The 16,929-nt window shown below is 41.5% G+C and overlaps 1 protein-coding gene across 1 annotated transcript in view; it reads left to right on the forward strand.

The window, feature by feature from the left end:
- The window catches only part of CHD1 (chromodomain helicase DNA binding protein 1), an 83,829-nt gene that overhangs the window by 12,787 nt on the left and 54,113 nt on the right, over positions 1 to 16,929 (forward strand). The window contains exons 7-12 of the mRNA XM_075837012.1: positions 2,944 to 3,194; positions 7,539 to 7,764; positions 8,003 to 8,103; positions 13,005 to 13,183; positions 15,209 to 15,336; positions 16,011 to 16,227. Of these exons, the coding sequence (XP_075693127.1) occupies positions 2,944 to 3,194; positions 7,539 to 7,764; positions 8,003 to 8,103; positions 13,005 to 13,183; positions 15,209 to 15,336; positions 16,011 to 16,227 (1,102 nt within the window). The remainder of the gene's footprint in view (positions 1 to 2,943; positions 3,195 to 7,538; positions 7,765 to 8,002; positions 8,104 to 13,004; positions 13,184 to 15,208; positions 15,337 to 16,010; positions 16,228 to 16,929) is intronic.

A 16,929-nucleotide genomic window follows, 5' to 3' on the forward strand; every position in this document is an offset into this window, starting at 1 on the left:
TATTCCTGCTTTTTAATTTAATGTCCGTTATTGAATGCTTTGATTCACCAGTTCTCATGGGTCGTGTACTGATAACATCAACTGTATCACCTATGGGTTGCCTTTATATTTTGAATGCAAGCTTAAAGAGGCTCTGTCACCACATTATAAGTGCCCTGTCTCCTACATGAGGAGATGGGCGCTGTAATGCAGGTAACAGTGATGCTTTTTATTTAGAAAAACAATCTATTTTAAACCACTTTTATTAGCGATTTTTAGCTTTATGCTAATGAGTTTCTTAATGCCCAAGTGGGCATGATTTACTTTCGACCAAGTTGGCGTTGTACAGGGGAGTGTAGGACGCTATCCAATCAGCGTCATGCACTCCTCTTCATTCATTTACACAGCAGCATCGCGTTCTTACTAGAACACGATGTGCAGCCACATACACGGACATTAACGTTAATCAAGTGTCCTGATAATGAATATACATGACCTCCAGCCTGGACGTCATGTGTATTCAGAATCCTGACACTTCTGAATCTTTTCTGTGAGATTTCCAGCAAGGGAAACCTCGTTTAAATCGTAATCTCGCGAGATTACTCGTGGCTTGCTGGAATCTCACAGAAAATATTCAGAAGTGTCAGGATTCTGAATACACATGACCTCCAGGCTGGAGGTCATGTATATTCATTATCAGGACACTTGATTAACGTTAATGTCCGTGTATGTGGCTGCACATCGTGTTCTAGTAAGAACGCGATGCTGCTGTGTAAATGAATGGAGAGGAGTGCATGATGCCGATTGGTCAGCATCATACACTCCTCTGTACAACGCCCACTTGGTCGAAAGTAAAAACACGCCCAGTTGGGCATTAAGAAACTCATTAGCATAAAGCTAAATATCGCTAATAAAGTGGTTTAAAATAGATATTTTTACTAAATTAAAAGCATCACTGTTACCTACATTACAGCGCCGATCTTCTTATATAGGAGATAGGGCACTTATAATGTGGTGACAGAGCCTCTTTAATATTTATTGTGGTATTTAGAAGTAGCAAAGTTACTTAATTCCTTTCAGTAACCATATATCAGCATATATGTAATTGTCTTTTGACTTTTAGAGAAGCTTCATTTATCAGAGAATTCCATATGAAGCAAGTACCTAATGTACTTGTATCATCAGACTCATTCCATTAAGATGGCTTATTCCAGTTTTGGTTGAGACACTAGCAAGAAATGAAACCCTCACCTTTCCCCTGTTGAATTGTCGGCAGAATATATAGTGCCATTTAAAGTGGATCTATTGCATATTTATGCTTCCCTGTCTGAGTTACAAAAATAAGTGATTTCATCGTTCCCTCACTTATTAGGTAATGTTAAGCAGTTTAGGAAAATGTAGCAGTTATATTCGCAGTGCGCGTTCGGCGCTGCAAGCATGAGTCCAAGTATATTCATATATCCATGTTTATATCCAGCTGCTGATTGACACTTTTCTCCATATTGCTGTGCAAAGGGAGGGATGTGTCAAACATGGGTGGAGGGCGCGAGGGAAGCGAGTTTTGAATATACTGGGATTCAAGCTTGCAGCATCGGACGCACGCTGCCAGAATAAGTACTACATTCTCCTAAAATATGGAACATTCGCTGAAGTGAGCATGCGGAAATCAGCGTCGGTCACTGCCTTTTGCTGCCATCAGACAGAGCAGCATCCTCTTTAAAGCAAGTAAGTTGACGTAGTGGAGTTGTAGTTGTAGAATGTGTCTGCTGACATGGCATCTGTGCGTTTTAATTTCCCATAGCTTCCATGTTCTATTAGTAATGTTATGGAATCTATCTATGTGTAATTTCCCACCCATGTTCTAAATGTCAACATATTAAACCACTCTGTAGTCTTCTAGACTGGGTATAATAAAAGAACCCCCTTAAAAGTAGTGTAAAAAAATTAACATAATTGGTATTGCCAAATTTGTAAAATTCTAAACTATTCTAATAAAGGGTTATTCAATTCCCAGGGTGAATGCCGTAAAAAAATAAAGAATGCCATCATCTCTGTTTTGTTTTTTTGGTCACCTTAGCTTTACAAAAATTGGAATATAAAGTGATCTAAAAGTCGTATATACCCAAAAATAACACAAATAAAAACTACAGTACTGGTGTGTACTACGGTGATCCCACCTATACAAAAGGCATACATGTGCATTATTCTATGATGTAAATTCCTAAGGTAACATGGCTGTTCTCTCATAAATATATACTACCAATAAAGAGAAACCGAGTCTATAACCCTACTATATAAAAAAAAATAACATTTTAATTTCATCAATATTAAAAATGACCAGAAGGACCATCGGTACAGGGATATTACATCTCTTCTATATAGCAATGCCGTGGTACAATATCTATGCATCGCGTCTAAATATAATGTACATGACAGATCACCAACCAAGTGTAAAGTGAATAGGGCAAATAGTATCAAATTTGCGTATAATCAATCACTATTGGGGAATGAGCAATGTGCAATATTATATAAGTTATCCCAATAGTTTGTATGAATTATCTATTGCTCTTTCCCCAATAGTGATTGAAAAGTGGGAACCCAGCGGCGAAAGGTAGAACGGTGGTCAGATAACCCCATTTTAGAGCGATGTGGATCCCAGTGGTGGGACACGCATTTATCAGACATTTATTGCATATCCTGTGAACATGCTATACATTTCAGAGATGGGGAAAACCAATTTAAACTAGAAATGCGTCACCATGGAGTACTACGCCGATCTAAGTCCGGTTCAGTAGAACTGCACAGGGTCCACCACATAAAAAAAAAACTAGGTCCATAAATGTCCAAAAACAGAAGTGGGTGTTTTAGTTGAACTTCACCTTATTTGACATAAATGTAGTATATTGGATCTGCGCATTATATTGTTTAATGTTACTTTACCAAATAATTTCCTTTCTTTTTCAGGTCTAAAGCTAAAAATGGAAAAAAAAATACCAGTCAGCAGAAAAGGGGTGCAGATTCCTCTGATGATGACTTTGATAAGAGAGGATCTAGGCGGCAGGCCACAGTAAATGTCAGCTACAAAGAAGACGAGGAAATGAAAACGGACTCTGATGACTTGTTGGAAGTCTGTGGGGAAGATGTCCCACAACCAGAAGAAGATGAGTTTGAAACCATAGAAAGAGTAATGGATTCTAGGTTTGGTCGCAAAGGAGGTAAGTTTTGTATGCGGCTTTCCGAAATAATGAAATCTGCCTGTTTGTGCTTTCTTTTTACAGGACTGTACAAATCCCAGGAGCCTAGTAGCCAGTGTATCTAGAAATCTGCTGGTGGCCACGCTAAATTCACACTTCCGTTGTATAATCCGTCACTCTGCTCTGTTTCTACATCAGAATAAGGTTAAAAATCCCATTGAAATCAAAATAACGGATGCAAACTAATTACAATCTGTTGTATCCGTTTTACATTGACACCAATGATAACAATTACCCATCGGTTAGACGTCTGTTTTCTTTGAACGGAGTAAAAGTCCTGTTCGCTGCATTTTTATCGCCGTCAAAAAAACAGATGACTAACCGAACATATGCTATTAAAAATCCCATTGGTTTCAAGTGTGAATTTAGCCTGGCTTTTGCCTTTTTCTATGGATGAGATTACTTATTGTCTGGCTTACTACTCCTGTAGAGGTCCAAGGGCTAGTTCAGAGTTTTTTTGGCGCTGTATTCGACTTGGAAACCGTGCCAAAAACCAGCCGAAATCGCCTCCCATTGATTTCAGGAGGCGTCTTTTGCTGCGAGCAGAAAAAAACCGCTTGTGGGGGAAAAAAAAGCGTTATGCTATTTCTTCCTGCGTTTCCGTCTCTGACTCCTCATTGACATGAATGGGAGGCGCAGGTGGTTTTCGTGGTGTTTTTGCGCTCAATGGCCGAAGCAGAAAAACGCGGCAAAGAAAGTGCAGGCAGGTTAAAAATCTCAAAAAAAACCTCAGTGTGAGCTGGAATCACACAGGACATAAATGCTGCAGATTTTTCCGCAGTGTTTCTACAGGAAAAGTGTTTTATGTGTGGATTTTGCTGCAAATTTCATCCCTTCTACATTGAAAAGCGTGAAATCTGCAATGAACATACTGAGCATGTGGATGAGATTTGTTCAAATCTCATCCACAGGGCTGGGACTAATACGCTGCAGATTTTCCTTCCGTAAATTCCACACACCGAATCCGCAGCACTTCCGTCCTGTGTGAATCCAGTCTAACTGGCTCCTAACATCTGCATTAATTTGGCCATCGCTGTCTTAGTGAAAATTTGTTTGATAGACTAATATCATTTGTACTCGATAGAATGCAATGTCCATGTTTGATTCTGTATTTTTGTTATTGGTAGTTTGTTGAATGCATTTATTGACCTTGTATATCCTCTTCGGCTGTTCATTGACTTCTGTATGGTTTTTGCCATTTTTTTAAGTTTTATATAAACCTTTAAACCTAATAAGACCGTTCTAATGTTCGTGTCCCTCCAGTTATACTCTCCTAACAGAAATAACATCGGGTGTAGAAAGTCGCTCCGGCACACTGGGCGATACTGTTGACGTGGCAACATTACGGTGCCTTGAGCGTATCGTACACGGGTCCAATTTGAATTGATTGGACCTGTGCACGATACTCCCCTGCGTTGTCAATTGCCATGCCAACAGTACAGTCTAGCATTCAGGAGCGTCTCTCTATGCCCGATGCTACTTTGGGTGGGAGAGTATAACTAACTGGAGGGGACACTTTAAACATACGTGCACAGATATTTTCTGATTTGAAATGATTATTTTTTAACATTTTTGCAAAATATGTGAAAGAGGATTTCCTATTCCTGAAACTGATGGCGTATAGCCAGGGCATGCCATACATTTCTGATTAGTGGGTGTTCAGCTGCCAGGACCTCCACCAATCCTGAGAATAAAGCGGCCTCGTTGCTGGTTTCGCATTACATCGCCTTCAAAGTGTTTCCCTGCACAGTGGTACTCCCTGCCACCGGCTGTGCACGGAGCTGCAGCCGGCTGTGAATGAAGCAATGTTGCCGTTCCCTGCACAGCAGTTCTTCCTTCACACTTTTCACCTGTAAAACAGGCAGAACGGGCCAAAGGAGTGGCCCCTTCATTCAGTGTATCAGTGGGAATGTTGGCATTTGGACCACCATTAATCAGGAAATGACATGTACTATCTGAGATGTTTAAAGCCCCTAAGAGCTCATGCATGTACCCTGCATGGTGGCACAGAATGCATATGGGTCTGTAATATAGTCACGCTTTAACCTGCGACACTATTTTCTTTCCTATAAGCAATGCTTGTATTGCATTTCCTCATGTGGGAAATATTCTGCCAATCGATAAACTTGTGGAAATAGAAATAGTTAAGGGTTAAGTTTTGAGTCAGGTTTTTTTTTTATATTTTTTTTACAAACTGCACAAAACAGAAGCCTGAATATTTCAGCACTGCAAGACCTCATGGGTACTGTGGACGATGCAGTTTAACCACTATGATCCACTCCCTTCCCCAATTCATACTTTCGAGGGTCTAGGAAGCTGAGAAACTGTTAGTTGGTGCCCTTACATTGGCAATCTTCCCATCAGTTGTTATCCCACAATGGATACCAACGTCTGTCAGTCACAGAACTGCTGTGACCATATATTACATGGTTGGAATGGGCACAATCTAATACCACTGCAGTGTAAATGTGTCGGTACATGCAGATTCAAACACTCCTGACACTGATGTGAAAACCCTATTAAGTTGTTAAATAGCTTCCAGGACTAGCAAACAATGGTCACAAGTGAATGTCATACACTGACTAACAAAATACTGGCTCTGCAAAGTCAAGGTGTCAGAAATAGAGCCTTCGCCGCACATGAAGTTTATCCCTTGAGTGTTGATCCCCACATATTGCGGTAAATTTGTCCGAGTCCCCCTTGAGGTTATCCTAATGCAGTAAAGCAGGTGAGGGGCCTGCAAAGTATTGAAGCTGGCATTTGTGCCTTGGCTGGGCAGGCTCTCTATGTCACCATAGTGGAGTGCTGAACCAGTATGTGTACTTTCCTTTTATGCAGCAGCCTTATGAAAATTAACTGCTACATGGTTTTGTCTATTTTTTCTTTCAGAAATGGTTAATGTGATGTTTAGCATTCGTTTGATAGTATTGTAGAATCCCGATAAAATCTACAAGTCGTTCATATCTACATGAATTATTCTGGCCCTTTTTAATACCTTTTCTAGCAGGCGATATAATTCTGTAACGACTATGTAAGATGGGCAATTCTTGTCAAACTGAAGGGCTTTCCAGCAGCCGCACAAGCCTGGCCTGTAAGATGTGACTAAGCTTACACATTCTTATCACTGAATTCAATACGTGGGCTCCTCCAAAAAAGAAATGGTATCACAGAATAGAAACTCTTCACAACACACAACCATTAATTATAGGATTGAAGTACTCCAGGTATGTCCATTGATATACAAAGACCCCTGACACCACCAGGGCTGATTCAATAAGCAATCCACAATGTTCAGCTGGAGTATCCAGAACAAATGTGTCTCTAGGTGGCGTGGTACCATGCGCCACCTGTGGATATACTCCAGGGATGAAAAAGTTAAATATCCCCCCCCCCCCCCCCCAATTATTGTAGCCAATAACATTGATACTTTCCGTCCCAATGCGCTTCCCCAACTTAGTTGGTTCATCAGGGGACAATACTGGGCAATATGAGTATATTTGAAAACCTGTGAAGGTATAGATAGATACACAAACGATACATTTTCTTATGCTGGCACACTTACACTCACGACTCCTGGGAGTAAAGATGAAAATTGGCTGAGGAAGGAACAGGTTGATGGAGATTTACCTAATGTGCTGTCTTATACTTACACATTAACAATACTGAAGTGTTTAGACAGTGAATAGACATTCCACGGGATGTCTATTCACAATCTCTGCACTTCGTTACTCTGTCTGTGGTAGTTACAGCAGAGGAAGCGTAATCTCGTTGTAACCTGTCAACTACAGCGTAATCTCGCGAGATTACGCGTCCTCTGCTGGAACTACCACAGACAGAGTAACGAAGTGCAGAGATTGTGAATAGACATCCCGTGGAATGTCTATTCACTGTCTAAACACTTCAGTATCGTTAATGTATAAGTATAAGACAGCACATAAGGATCTAGCAGGATCCCTATGCGCTGTGTAAATGAATGGAGAGGAGTGCATGATGCTGATTGGTCAGCGTCATACACTCCTCTGTACAACGCCCACTTGGTCTAAAGTGAAAATACGCCCACTTGGGCATTAAGCAACTCATTAGCATAAATCTAAAATCGCTAATAAAGTGGTGAAAATAGATTGTTTTTTTAATAAAAAGCACTGCTGTCCCCTACATTATAGCGCCGATCTCCTTATGTAGGAGATAGGGCACTTATAATGTGGTGACAGAGCCTCTTTAAGGTTTTTTTTTAACGTCTGTGTGCGAAGTGTGAGAGTTTGGCTTTTACTTTGCAGTATGTAATTGCTTTTTATCCATTGGCAGCTACTGGTGGAACCACAACTATTTATGCTATTGAGGCTGATGGTGATCCCAATGCTGACTGCGACAAGACCAAGGAAGCTGGAGAGACACAGTATTTAATTAAATGGAAAGGTTGGTCCAGTATCCATAATACTTGGGAAACAGAAGAAACTTTAAAGCAACAAAATGTGAAAGGAATGAAGAAACTGGAAAATTACAAGAAGAAAGAGCAGGAAAAAAAAAGATGGTAATGGCCGTGTTTACCACTTCAATAATACTGGTTGAGCTTCTAACGCTTTAAGTGAAACACTGATAGAAACTCCCTGCTTGAGTGCCCCCTGCCATGTGCAGGAAGGAAATGGTACTACACATCGTTTTAGCGAGCTTATAACTTATAGGCTTCTTACAGTTTTAATTTGGTTATGCCAGATTTTTTCAGAGAAATAGCAACAAAGTTAAACTTCTTTTCCCTTAATGTTTTGCAGGTTGAAAGCAGCTTCTCCAGAAGATATAGAGTATTACAACTGTCAGCAGGAACTTACTGATGACCTCCATAAACAGTATCAGATTGTGGAAAGAATCATAGGTGAGTCTTGAATACGGCAGCTGCTTTTCAAAAAGTACACATTTTAAATAAAATGTGATTACAAAGTTACACCAATCCAAACGGACACGTTTTTATAAAAATAAAAAAAACACACGTTTTTAAAGGTGTACATAACCTTTAAAAAGGAATCATTCTGGCAAAAGTGATACCCGTTATTCTAAGTATAGGGCCTAATGGGGTGTGCATGACACCGCCTGTGCTGGCCATGACAACCCACCAACTTGAGTCGCTGGTGAGTTTGCATAGGAGATATTTCAACTTCCAACATACTGGTGAGCAGAGATATTGGGGGAAATTGATCAAAACTGGTTCAAAGGAAGAGTTGAGTCGTTTCCCATGGCAACCGATCAGGTTTCTACTTTCATTTTTCAAAGGACCTCTGCAAAATAAAAGGTGGAATCTGGTTGCTATGGGGAACTGCTCCACTTTTTCTTTGCACTATTTTTAATAAATTTCCCCCATTGTGTTGATTACGTCCAGAAAGTATGTTGTCAATGATACAGGAAGCTTTCAGAAAAACTGGCTTTTTAAGGCTGGATTCACACGAGCATGTTCGGTCCGTAAAGGACGGAACGTATTTCGGCCGCAAGTCCCAGACTGAACACAGTGCAGGGAGCCGGGCTCCTAACATCATAGTTATGTACGATGCTAGGAGTCCCTGCCTCGCTGCAGGACAACTGTCCAGTACTGTAATCATGTTTTCAGTACGGGACAGTAGTTCCACGGAGAGGCAGGGACTCCTAGCATCGTACATAACTATGATGCTAGGAGCCCGGCTCCCTGCAGTGGGTTCGCTCCGGGACTTGCGGCCAAAATACGTTCTGTCCTTTACGGACCGAACATGCTCGCGTGAATCCAGCCTAAGTGAAGTTAGGCTGTACATAAACAATATACCTTCACATTTTTACACTAGTAGTTGTGTTTTTTATTTATCTTTAAACCAACACCGTGTTCTTAGATTGTAAACTCTAAGGCCCCATGCACACGACCGACCGTGCCCGTAACCATGGCTTGCGACGGCCGGCTGTCGACATTTTCGGGCCTTGCAGCCAAAAAAAGTATGGGAGCGCGGCCCGTAAAACACGAAAAAATGGACATACTCTATCATTCCCAGCACAGTTATATGGCACGGACACCCATCCGTAGCGACACGGTAAGGTGTCCCTGGCCAATAGAACTGAATGTGACCGCATTACGGTCTGCAATTATGGATAATTTTTACGGTCGTGTGTATGGGGCCTAAACCTGGATTCCCACATAGCGTAAACGCTGCGTAATTTCCGCAACGGAATTCTGTGCGGAAATTCTGCCATATTTACAATAGCCGTAAAGTGAATAAGATTAAGAAAACTTCATGCCCACGCTGTTCTTAAAAAAAAAACGCAGAAAAGTTGTACAGAAAGTGTTTTGCAGTGCGTCTTTAAATTCTGCAGCATGTCCATTTGTGCTGCGGGTTCTGTGCGAAGATGCTGCGTGTTTGGCCCATAGACTTCAATGAGGAGCATAAATTCCACAACCGATTTTTGTTGCGGTTTTTACAGCGTTTACACAGCGGAAAAGCAGTAAAAAAAAAATGCTGAAAATCGCAGGTGCACATATACTTTGCTATAGTCAATGTTTATCACTAAATCCGCATGTAAAAGGGTATAGATGCTGCCACTAGGAGGCGGACACGGAGGGAAAGTGTTAGCTCCTCCTACCAGCTATATTCCTCCTGCAGGTGCTGAGCTAATACATTTTTAGTTTAGCGTCTGTATGAAGCAGACATACCTGCGACTACCAGTGTTTCTCTGTTCCCAATGAGAGATACACTAAGGAAATGATGCAGCTGGAACTCTTGGATCTGGTTATTCTACACTACAATGGGAAAAGGTGATTATGGAACACTATGAGCAAGTATTAAAAATGTACCAACAAATTCCCTCCCCAACCTTCCAGTCTTCTAATGGGCGGTTCTCCTACAGCGGCTTCTCTCATCTACCATCTCGATCCAGTGTAGCCATAGTCCACGTCCTTAGTGTGCCGCATGAGCCACCTGTCAATCCACTTGGCCACTTCCCCAGGCAGGGCACTTCGACAGCAAGCAGCCGTCCCGGCTGCGCTTCTTGCGGCGCTCGGCGGGATCTCACGAACCAGTCCAGTCTCCTTTTTGTAGTTCCCAGCTTCGGCCTCAACAAGGCCCGGAGTGTGGTTTCAACAGTGGGAGGACCCTTCTCTCAAGCGTGCTCCTTCTGGTGGCACTCGTTGGCTGAGAACACTTTTTTTCTCAGGGGGCAGCCTCTAACCGGGCAGTAGTCCCTCCTACTTTCTTTTCGTCATTGTCAGATCCATCACAGGTTTTTCGGAGACCGTGTCGGTTTCCGAAGTCTCTCTCAATGCTGGTTAGCGGAAGCTGCCTCCAAAAATTCCCTGACAGATTTTACCTAAACAAGATCTTGCCTTTTTGGGGCCTGCCTTAACAAGATTATCTCTGAGGCAACAGGCAGTAAGCGCTCTCACTTGCAACAATAAAGTTCCGGCCGCTCAACCCACCCAAAAAAAGACTCAATAATGCTGCAGTTGGCGCTTCTTGAGTCCATCGCCGACTTACCAGAAACAGAATACTCTGGAACAGACGAAGAAGCCGTAATTTAAACCATGAACCTCCGCTCCAAGGCCACCTCCAACAAGTCCATCACTGCTTGAAAGTCATTCCTCGCCCATATTAGACTGGGTTGGGGAAGGGGGGGGGGGTCGACATATTCTGTTTCAGGACGTCTGGCTTTTCCCTAAACTAAATGCATGGGTATGTGATGTAGTATCCACAGGATACAAAATGGAGTTAGCTTATTTTCCACCCACGGTTCCACCTTCAACCCCATCCAAGTCTTCCACCTTTTTTGTCTCGCAGTTCGCTCTCTTCTTACTCTAGGAGTGATCGTACCAGTTGCTCATCAGGACTGCTTAAAAGGTTTCTAGAGAAAAATAGGAGGAATCCTCCAGCTCACCTTAATGCAGACCTATGCTGTTTGCAACGCTCGGATCCTCGTGTCGGCACAAGGTATAAGTGGAGAGAGAAAAGCAGAAATTGGATCCAGCGCTGATGGATATAAAAAGGAAACTTTTTCCAAGTTTTATTGGACGTTTTAAAAGTAGAAAACAGCAGGTATTTTCCTCCGTAAAAGGGGTGATCAGGAAATCATGCCAAAATCGTGCCTACGCGTTTCAGACGCCTCCTGCGTCCTTACTCATGGCTGGTAATGAAGATCTGACATGTGTGGCTGGAGCTTTATATGCGGATAAGCATGAAGTGTTGATTGCGTTCCAGAGAGGAAATCTTCTGGAGCGCACACCAAAACACTATATTACGATGTTACGTGTTTTCAAATCACAGAGGTCCGCAAGTACAAGTGCGTGTCATGTTATATGTAACATTCCTTAGTTAGATATATTATCCTAAATGATTTCGTTTGTGTTTAGCTGACTTAGTACACCACACAGACGTGATGAATCATCAAAGTCAGCCCGTCGGGCGTGATTTACTGCGTTCCAGGGAAACATTTCTGTTTGCTGTTTTCTACTTTTAAAACGTCCAATAAAACTTGGAAAAAGTTTCCTTTTTATAGCCATCAGCGCTGGATCCAATTTCTGCTTTTCTCTAAAAGGTTTCTACTCAAACTTTTGTGTGTTACCCATAAAGGTAGCTAATCTCCGGCCAGTTTTGGACCTCAAATGCCTCAACAAATATGTCAGACTTAATTTCTTCTGTATGGATTCCTTGAAGTCAGTAATTGCATCATTGGAACAAGGGGATTTTCTTCGGTGCACATTCGCTTGGTTAAGCCATCTGTTAAGGACACTTATAGTTTGTATTGGCGACAGGCCCCACAAGTGTTAGCAAAAGTTCTAGCAGTTGTAATGGCCCTCCTTTACTCACTGGGAAATGTGTACCTAGTCGTGATCAAGAAAAATCAAGTTTACACTTGAATAAGTCATTCCGGTGCACGTCACCTGGTGGGCCTGGTCCGACTCACCCACGCATTTTTAGCGAGTTCTGATGCAAGGTTGGCAATACAGAGACTAGTGAAAAGTAAGTTGTTTAGTCCAACATGCAACATTTCGGCTAGCAATTAGCCTTTTGCAAGCATGCCAATGATGATTTTACGCTAAGTACTCAAAAGAATTCTATTTTTTTGTTACTCACCCACCCAGTTTTTTTCTCCGGTGCTTTGTTCAGCTGCTGCTTTTGCCACGGTCAGTACTTTGTCGTGAAGCAAAAGTTGATTTTTTTCAGCATCACTTATTAATGGATTTGTAAAATACGGAGGGTTTCTGTAAGCTGCCTGTGTTTTTTTTTTTTAGCGTCCTCATTGACTTCAATGGGCAAGCCTCCTCCGCAAATCGGACTCGGATGGTGTATGCTGTGACTTTTTTTTTTTTCACATTAGTGTGAATTGGTCCATTTGAAGTGTGCCGTCAGTAAAAAAAAAAAACTGGATTTTCCACCCGAGTTGAATCAGCATTGTCCAAGTGCTTTACGTTCAGGTTTTTTTTTTACGTTCGGATGGCATCAGTTTTCATTAGTCTTACGTATGTTACGGCTTTCTTTTTAGCGTCTCCTAGCAACCCACCTGTGAAAAACGAACCACACTCGGGTGGCATCCGTGTGCTGTCAGATTGTTTTTCACGTTGGACTGTGCAGAAAATCTAATATGTGAATTGACCAATTGACTTTATTGTTCAGTCTGTTCTACGCTCGAACAGTGTTCACGTCTTTGCGCTGCCCGTCTGAATAAGCACTTTGTGAGCATAAATAATAGTACAGTTCTATATATATATATATATATATATATATATATTATGTATGTATTTTTTGATTTGTTTTATTTATTTATTTTCAGCTCATTCCAATCAGAAATCTGCTGCAGGATACCCAGATTATTTTTGCAAGTGGCAGGGGCTTCCATATTCAGAGTGCAGTTGGGAAGATGGTGCACTTATTGGTAAAAAATTTCAGGCCCGCATTGATGAATACTTCAGTAGGAATCAGTCCAAGACCATTCCTTTTAGGGAATGTAAGGTAAGTGTTATGGAGAATATTGTTAGATTGTCATCTAATGTAGAATGTAAAATCGGGGCAATCACCTAGTACTTATCCGTCAATGTGCAAGACGTAGGTCTCATGCACATGACTAGTTTTCTGTCTGTGCTTTCCGCAAATATGTGTAATGCACAAATTTCCATTTCTATGGAGCCATGCGCACGACCGTGATGTTCACGGATCTGTATGGGATCAGGGCCGCAAAGTCTCAGGACTCGTAATTTTACGGTTCAGATTTGTGGCTTGACAAACTGGTAACATCAACTTTTTTTGGTTACGGACCTGTGAATATACGGAAGGTTTTTTGCAGACAAATGGACCGCTACAAATCCGTGTTTTTTTTAGGGCCGCAAAACCATTAGTCGTGTGAATTGGGCCTTAGACCTTCTAAAGCGAGAAATATGGCAGAAGGATAATGGGCTCAATTTTAATGGAGGTAGCTAGAACTTAGAGGATCTGTTATCTCTCCTGACAGGTCTAATTTATTCAAAGAACTCCCACAAGAACATTTATTTTCTGACCGTTGGAAATGCACATTATGTAAATTGTGGTAAAGGTACGTTCATTCTCCATTCATTCCTAGAAGACTCACATCGAGGCTGTGATAGTAGTGAATAGAGAAACTGGGATAGAAGGGACTGGATAACTCAAATACAGCCACCGGTAAGAAGATTACATTCACCACACTTTATAATAATGTGCCTCTCTAATAGGCCAGAAAATAAACAAATTTTTAACCGCTTCCCGCTAAACGACGTGTGGTGCATCGTAGTGCGGGGGAATGTATGGAACGCACTCACGTGCTGAGTGTGCTCCATACGCTGCGGGTGTCCGCTGTGTTTTTTTACAGCTGGCGCCCGAGACTGTCAGGAACAGAGATCGTGCTGTTCCTGGCTGTTTAACCCCTCAAATGCTGTGGTCAATCACGATCGCAGCATCTGAGGCGTGATACACAACTGACACCTGCAGCGTATGCAGCGGGCTCAGCGTACAGTTTCGTCATGGGGCGGAAAAGGGTTAATGGAGAATACAATTATTTCCTAAAACAAACCTGTCCGGAAAGGTGACAGATCCTCTTTAACTAAAGGAACAGGACTTGCCTTGCTTGGTCTTTCATTGGGGTAGAGTTCCTGCTGTAACAGTCTGCCTCCAAGCTAGAAATTAGGCTGATCTGAGAACTGTGATTAGATGGCGCCTGCAAAAAAAACAACAAAAATACCTCCAGAAATATGCTTAAAAAAACGTCTCGGAACCCCCCTCTATGACCCAGAGTGGCTCCTTCTTTGGCTGACTTGATCTTTCTATGTATTACATGAACATCTGTTCATCTGAAAGTCCACCTGTAATGCTACATTGCCACCGCAGGGGTAGTGTCTGGCTGGCTACGGCTTCCCTGGCAAAATCAGGCTCCAAACTGAATTGGGTTGCCTGTGATGAGCAGACACTTAGCTAAGTGATGTTTGCATTTTTTTACCCTTAACTATAGAACTATATTTCCATATATGTTTGCATGTATAGGTGGATAAGAGTTGTTAGGGATAAAACAATGAAATATCATCAGAAATCAAAAAATTACTGTTTTTTAACTTTGTTCAGCTATAAAAGCTCGTCACCTGAAGTGTTCTAAAGTGTAGTCCTGCCCAGACTTCTCTCTAGTCAGCACAAACTAAAAAAGAATGCAATGTAGGCGCGCTTTTTTTTTACCTCTTACAAGAGATTTGTTAATTAAGTCTAATAAATGAGGGCCAATACACTTCTGTAATAAAGCTACATATGTACTGATAAAATAACTAGGTGAAAATGTATTATGTAGAAATTCTATATTTTGAGTGTATAATGCAGTATTTTTCTCTCGCATTTTTGATGAGATCACTAGTATGACCTCTATATAGTTTTAGGAAAACGAGGCTAAATCAGAGATGTTCTAAGTCTACTTAGTATTCCTATGATTTACCGTGAGCTTTGTAAGGTGGATTGTAATGCCTGTTTTAATATTTGTCGTAGGTCTTAAAACTGAGGCCAAGGTTTGTAGCTCTGAAGAAGCAGCCGTCCTACATTGGAGGGAATGATACCCTGGAGTTACGAGACTATCAGTTGAATGGCTTAAACTGGCTGGCGCACTCATGGTGCAAGTAAGACCCGCTGCTTAGTTTGATCGTTCTTTTGGAACTCTAGAAATCTTATTTGCTTAAATGTTTCTTGGATGCAAATTACCACTTCTTTAAGGGTTTTCCCATCTCCCCTTTTACCTCCATCTCATGGCTGCCGCTTCCTGGTTCACTTCTCTGGTGGGCGGTACTCCTCCTGTTGATTGACCGTTCAGGCCAGCTGTGCTGATGTCATCGCGTCACTCGCATGAACATCTATAAAGCCTCAAAGAGGTGGCATGCGCCAGCAGAGGCGCTCCTGAGATCCTGGCCATCCTCTACAATAGAGGAATCGTAGAATACTCTGCCCCTGCACGGCCCCTGCTGCAGGATATCAGTGGCGGCCGTAACACTAGACAGCGAGTAACAAACAGAGGGGGACCCAGGAGTGAGATGGACAAATATCTAAAGAATACAGTTTAAAAATAAATAGTGTTTTAGTATCTTCTAGAGATGGATATCCCTTTAAGTTTTAGCGCTAACTGCTTCACTCTTGTGCTGTATGGCCTCTTTCCTCTTCATTGTTTTGCTTTTGACTGATTTGTAATTGTACATTAGAATTCTTGGTAAGCACAAAGTCGATGACCCTTAAAAAGTAACTGAGTTGATAATTTTTGTGCAGTCTAACAGAACTATTTCAATTGTTTTTCTTTCTCCAGAGGAAATAGTTGTATTCTGGCCGATGAAATGGGATTGGGAAAAACAATTCAGACCATTTCTTTCTTGAATTATTTGTTTCATGAACATCAGCTTTATGGACCATTTCTCATTGTGGTTCCACTGTCTACTTTAACCTCCTGGCAAAGGGAAATTCAGATTTGGGCTCCCTTAATGAATGCTGTGGTATACTTGGGGGACATTAACAGTAGAAATATGGTAAGTTACATGTGATATTTTGTATTGTGGATTCATTTTTATACATTAGTTCTTGCAAGAAAAATGAACTATACATCGACATGAAACAGGCTTTTATAACTTTAGCTTCATTTTCACATTGTTTCTACAATCCATGCAAGAAAATCTATAATAACTAATAAATGAACCGTTCTTTTAAGCAATTCACTTAGATCTGAAAAACACTTAAATAATTGGATTGCTTTTAAGGCTGGGTTCACATGGTGCATTTTTGTTGCATTTTTAGCATGCGGTTTTTGGTTCAGATTGATGAACTCCCATTGAGAGACATGGGAGTTTACCTAGACAAAAAAAACGCTGCAAAACACACCATGTTATTTCAGGGTTCTTGCTTGTCTGCTCCCCTCGAAGCAGCCTCACTCTTGTCCACGGGCTGTGTATGGTATTACAGCTTCAGGTAAATTCAACAAGACTGTAATACCAGATGTAACAAAAATGCTGCCGCTTTAAGGGGAAAAAATAGACCATTTATTTATTATCCCGGACAAGCCCTTTAACTTGCTTTCTGAACCTGCTATTAAGATTGGAGTGTGTTGTCTGATCTTGGCTTACTCCTTACTGTAGCCAAGATGACAGTCATAGCGGTAGAGCGAAGAGGCACAATCTTCTCAACTGAGTTTTGACTTTTTCTGTTATTTACACTGAGAAATGCTACATATTGCC

The sequence above is a fragment of the Rhinoderma darwinii genome, chromosome 1, assembly GCF_050947455.1.
Source record: "Rhinoderma darwinii isolate aRhiDar2 chromosome 1, aRhiDar2.hap1, whole genome shotgun sequence".
NCBI classification, from domain to species: domain Eukaryota; kingdom Metazoa; phylum Chordata; class Amphibia; order Anura; family Rhinodermatidae; genus Rhinoderma; species Rhinoderma darwinii.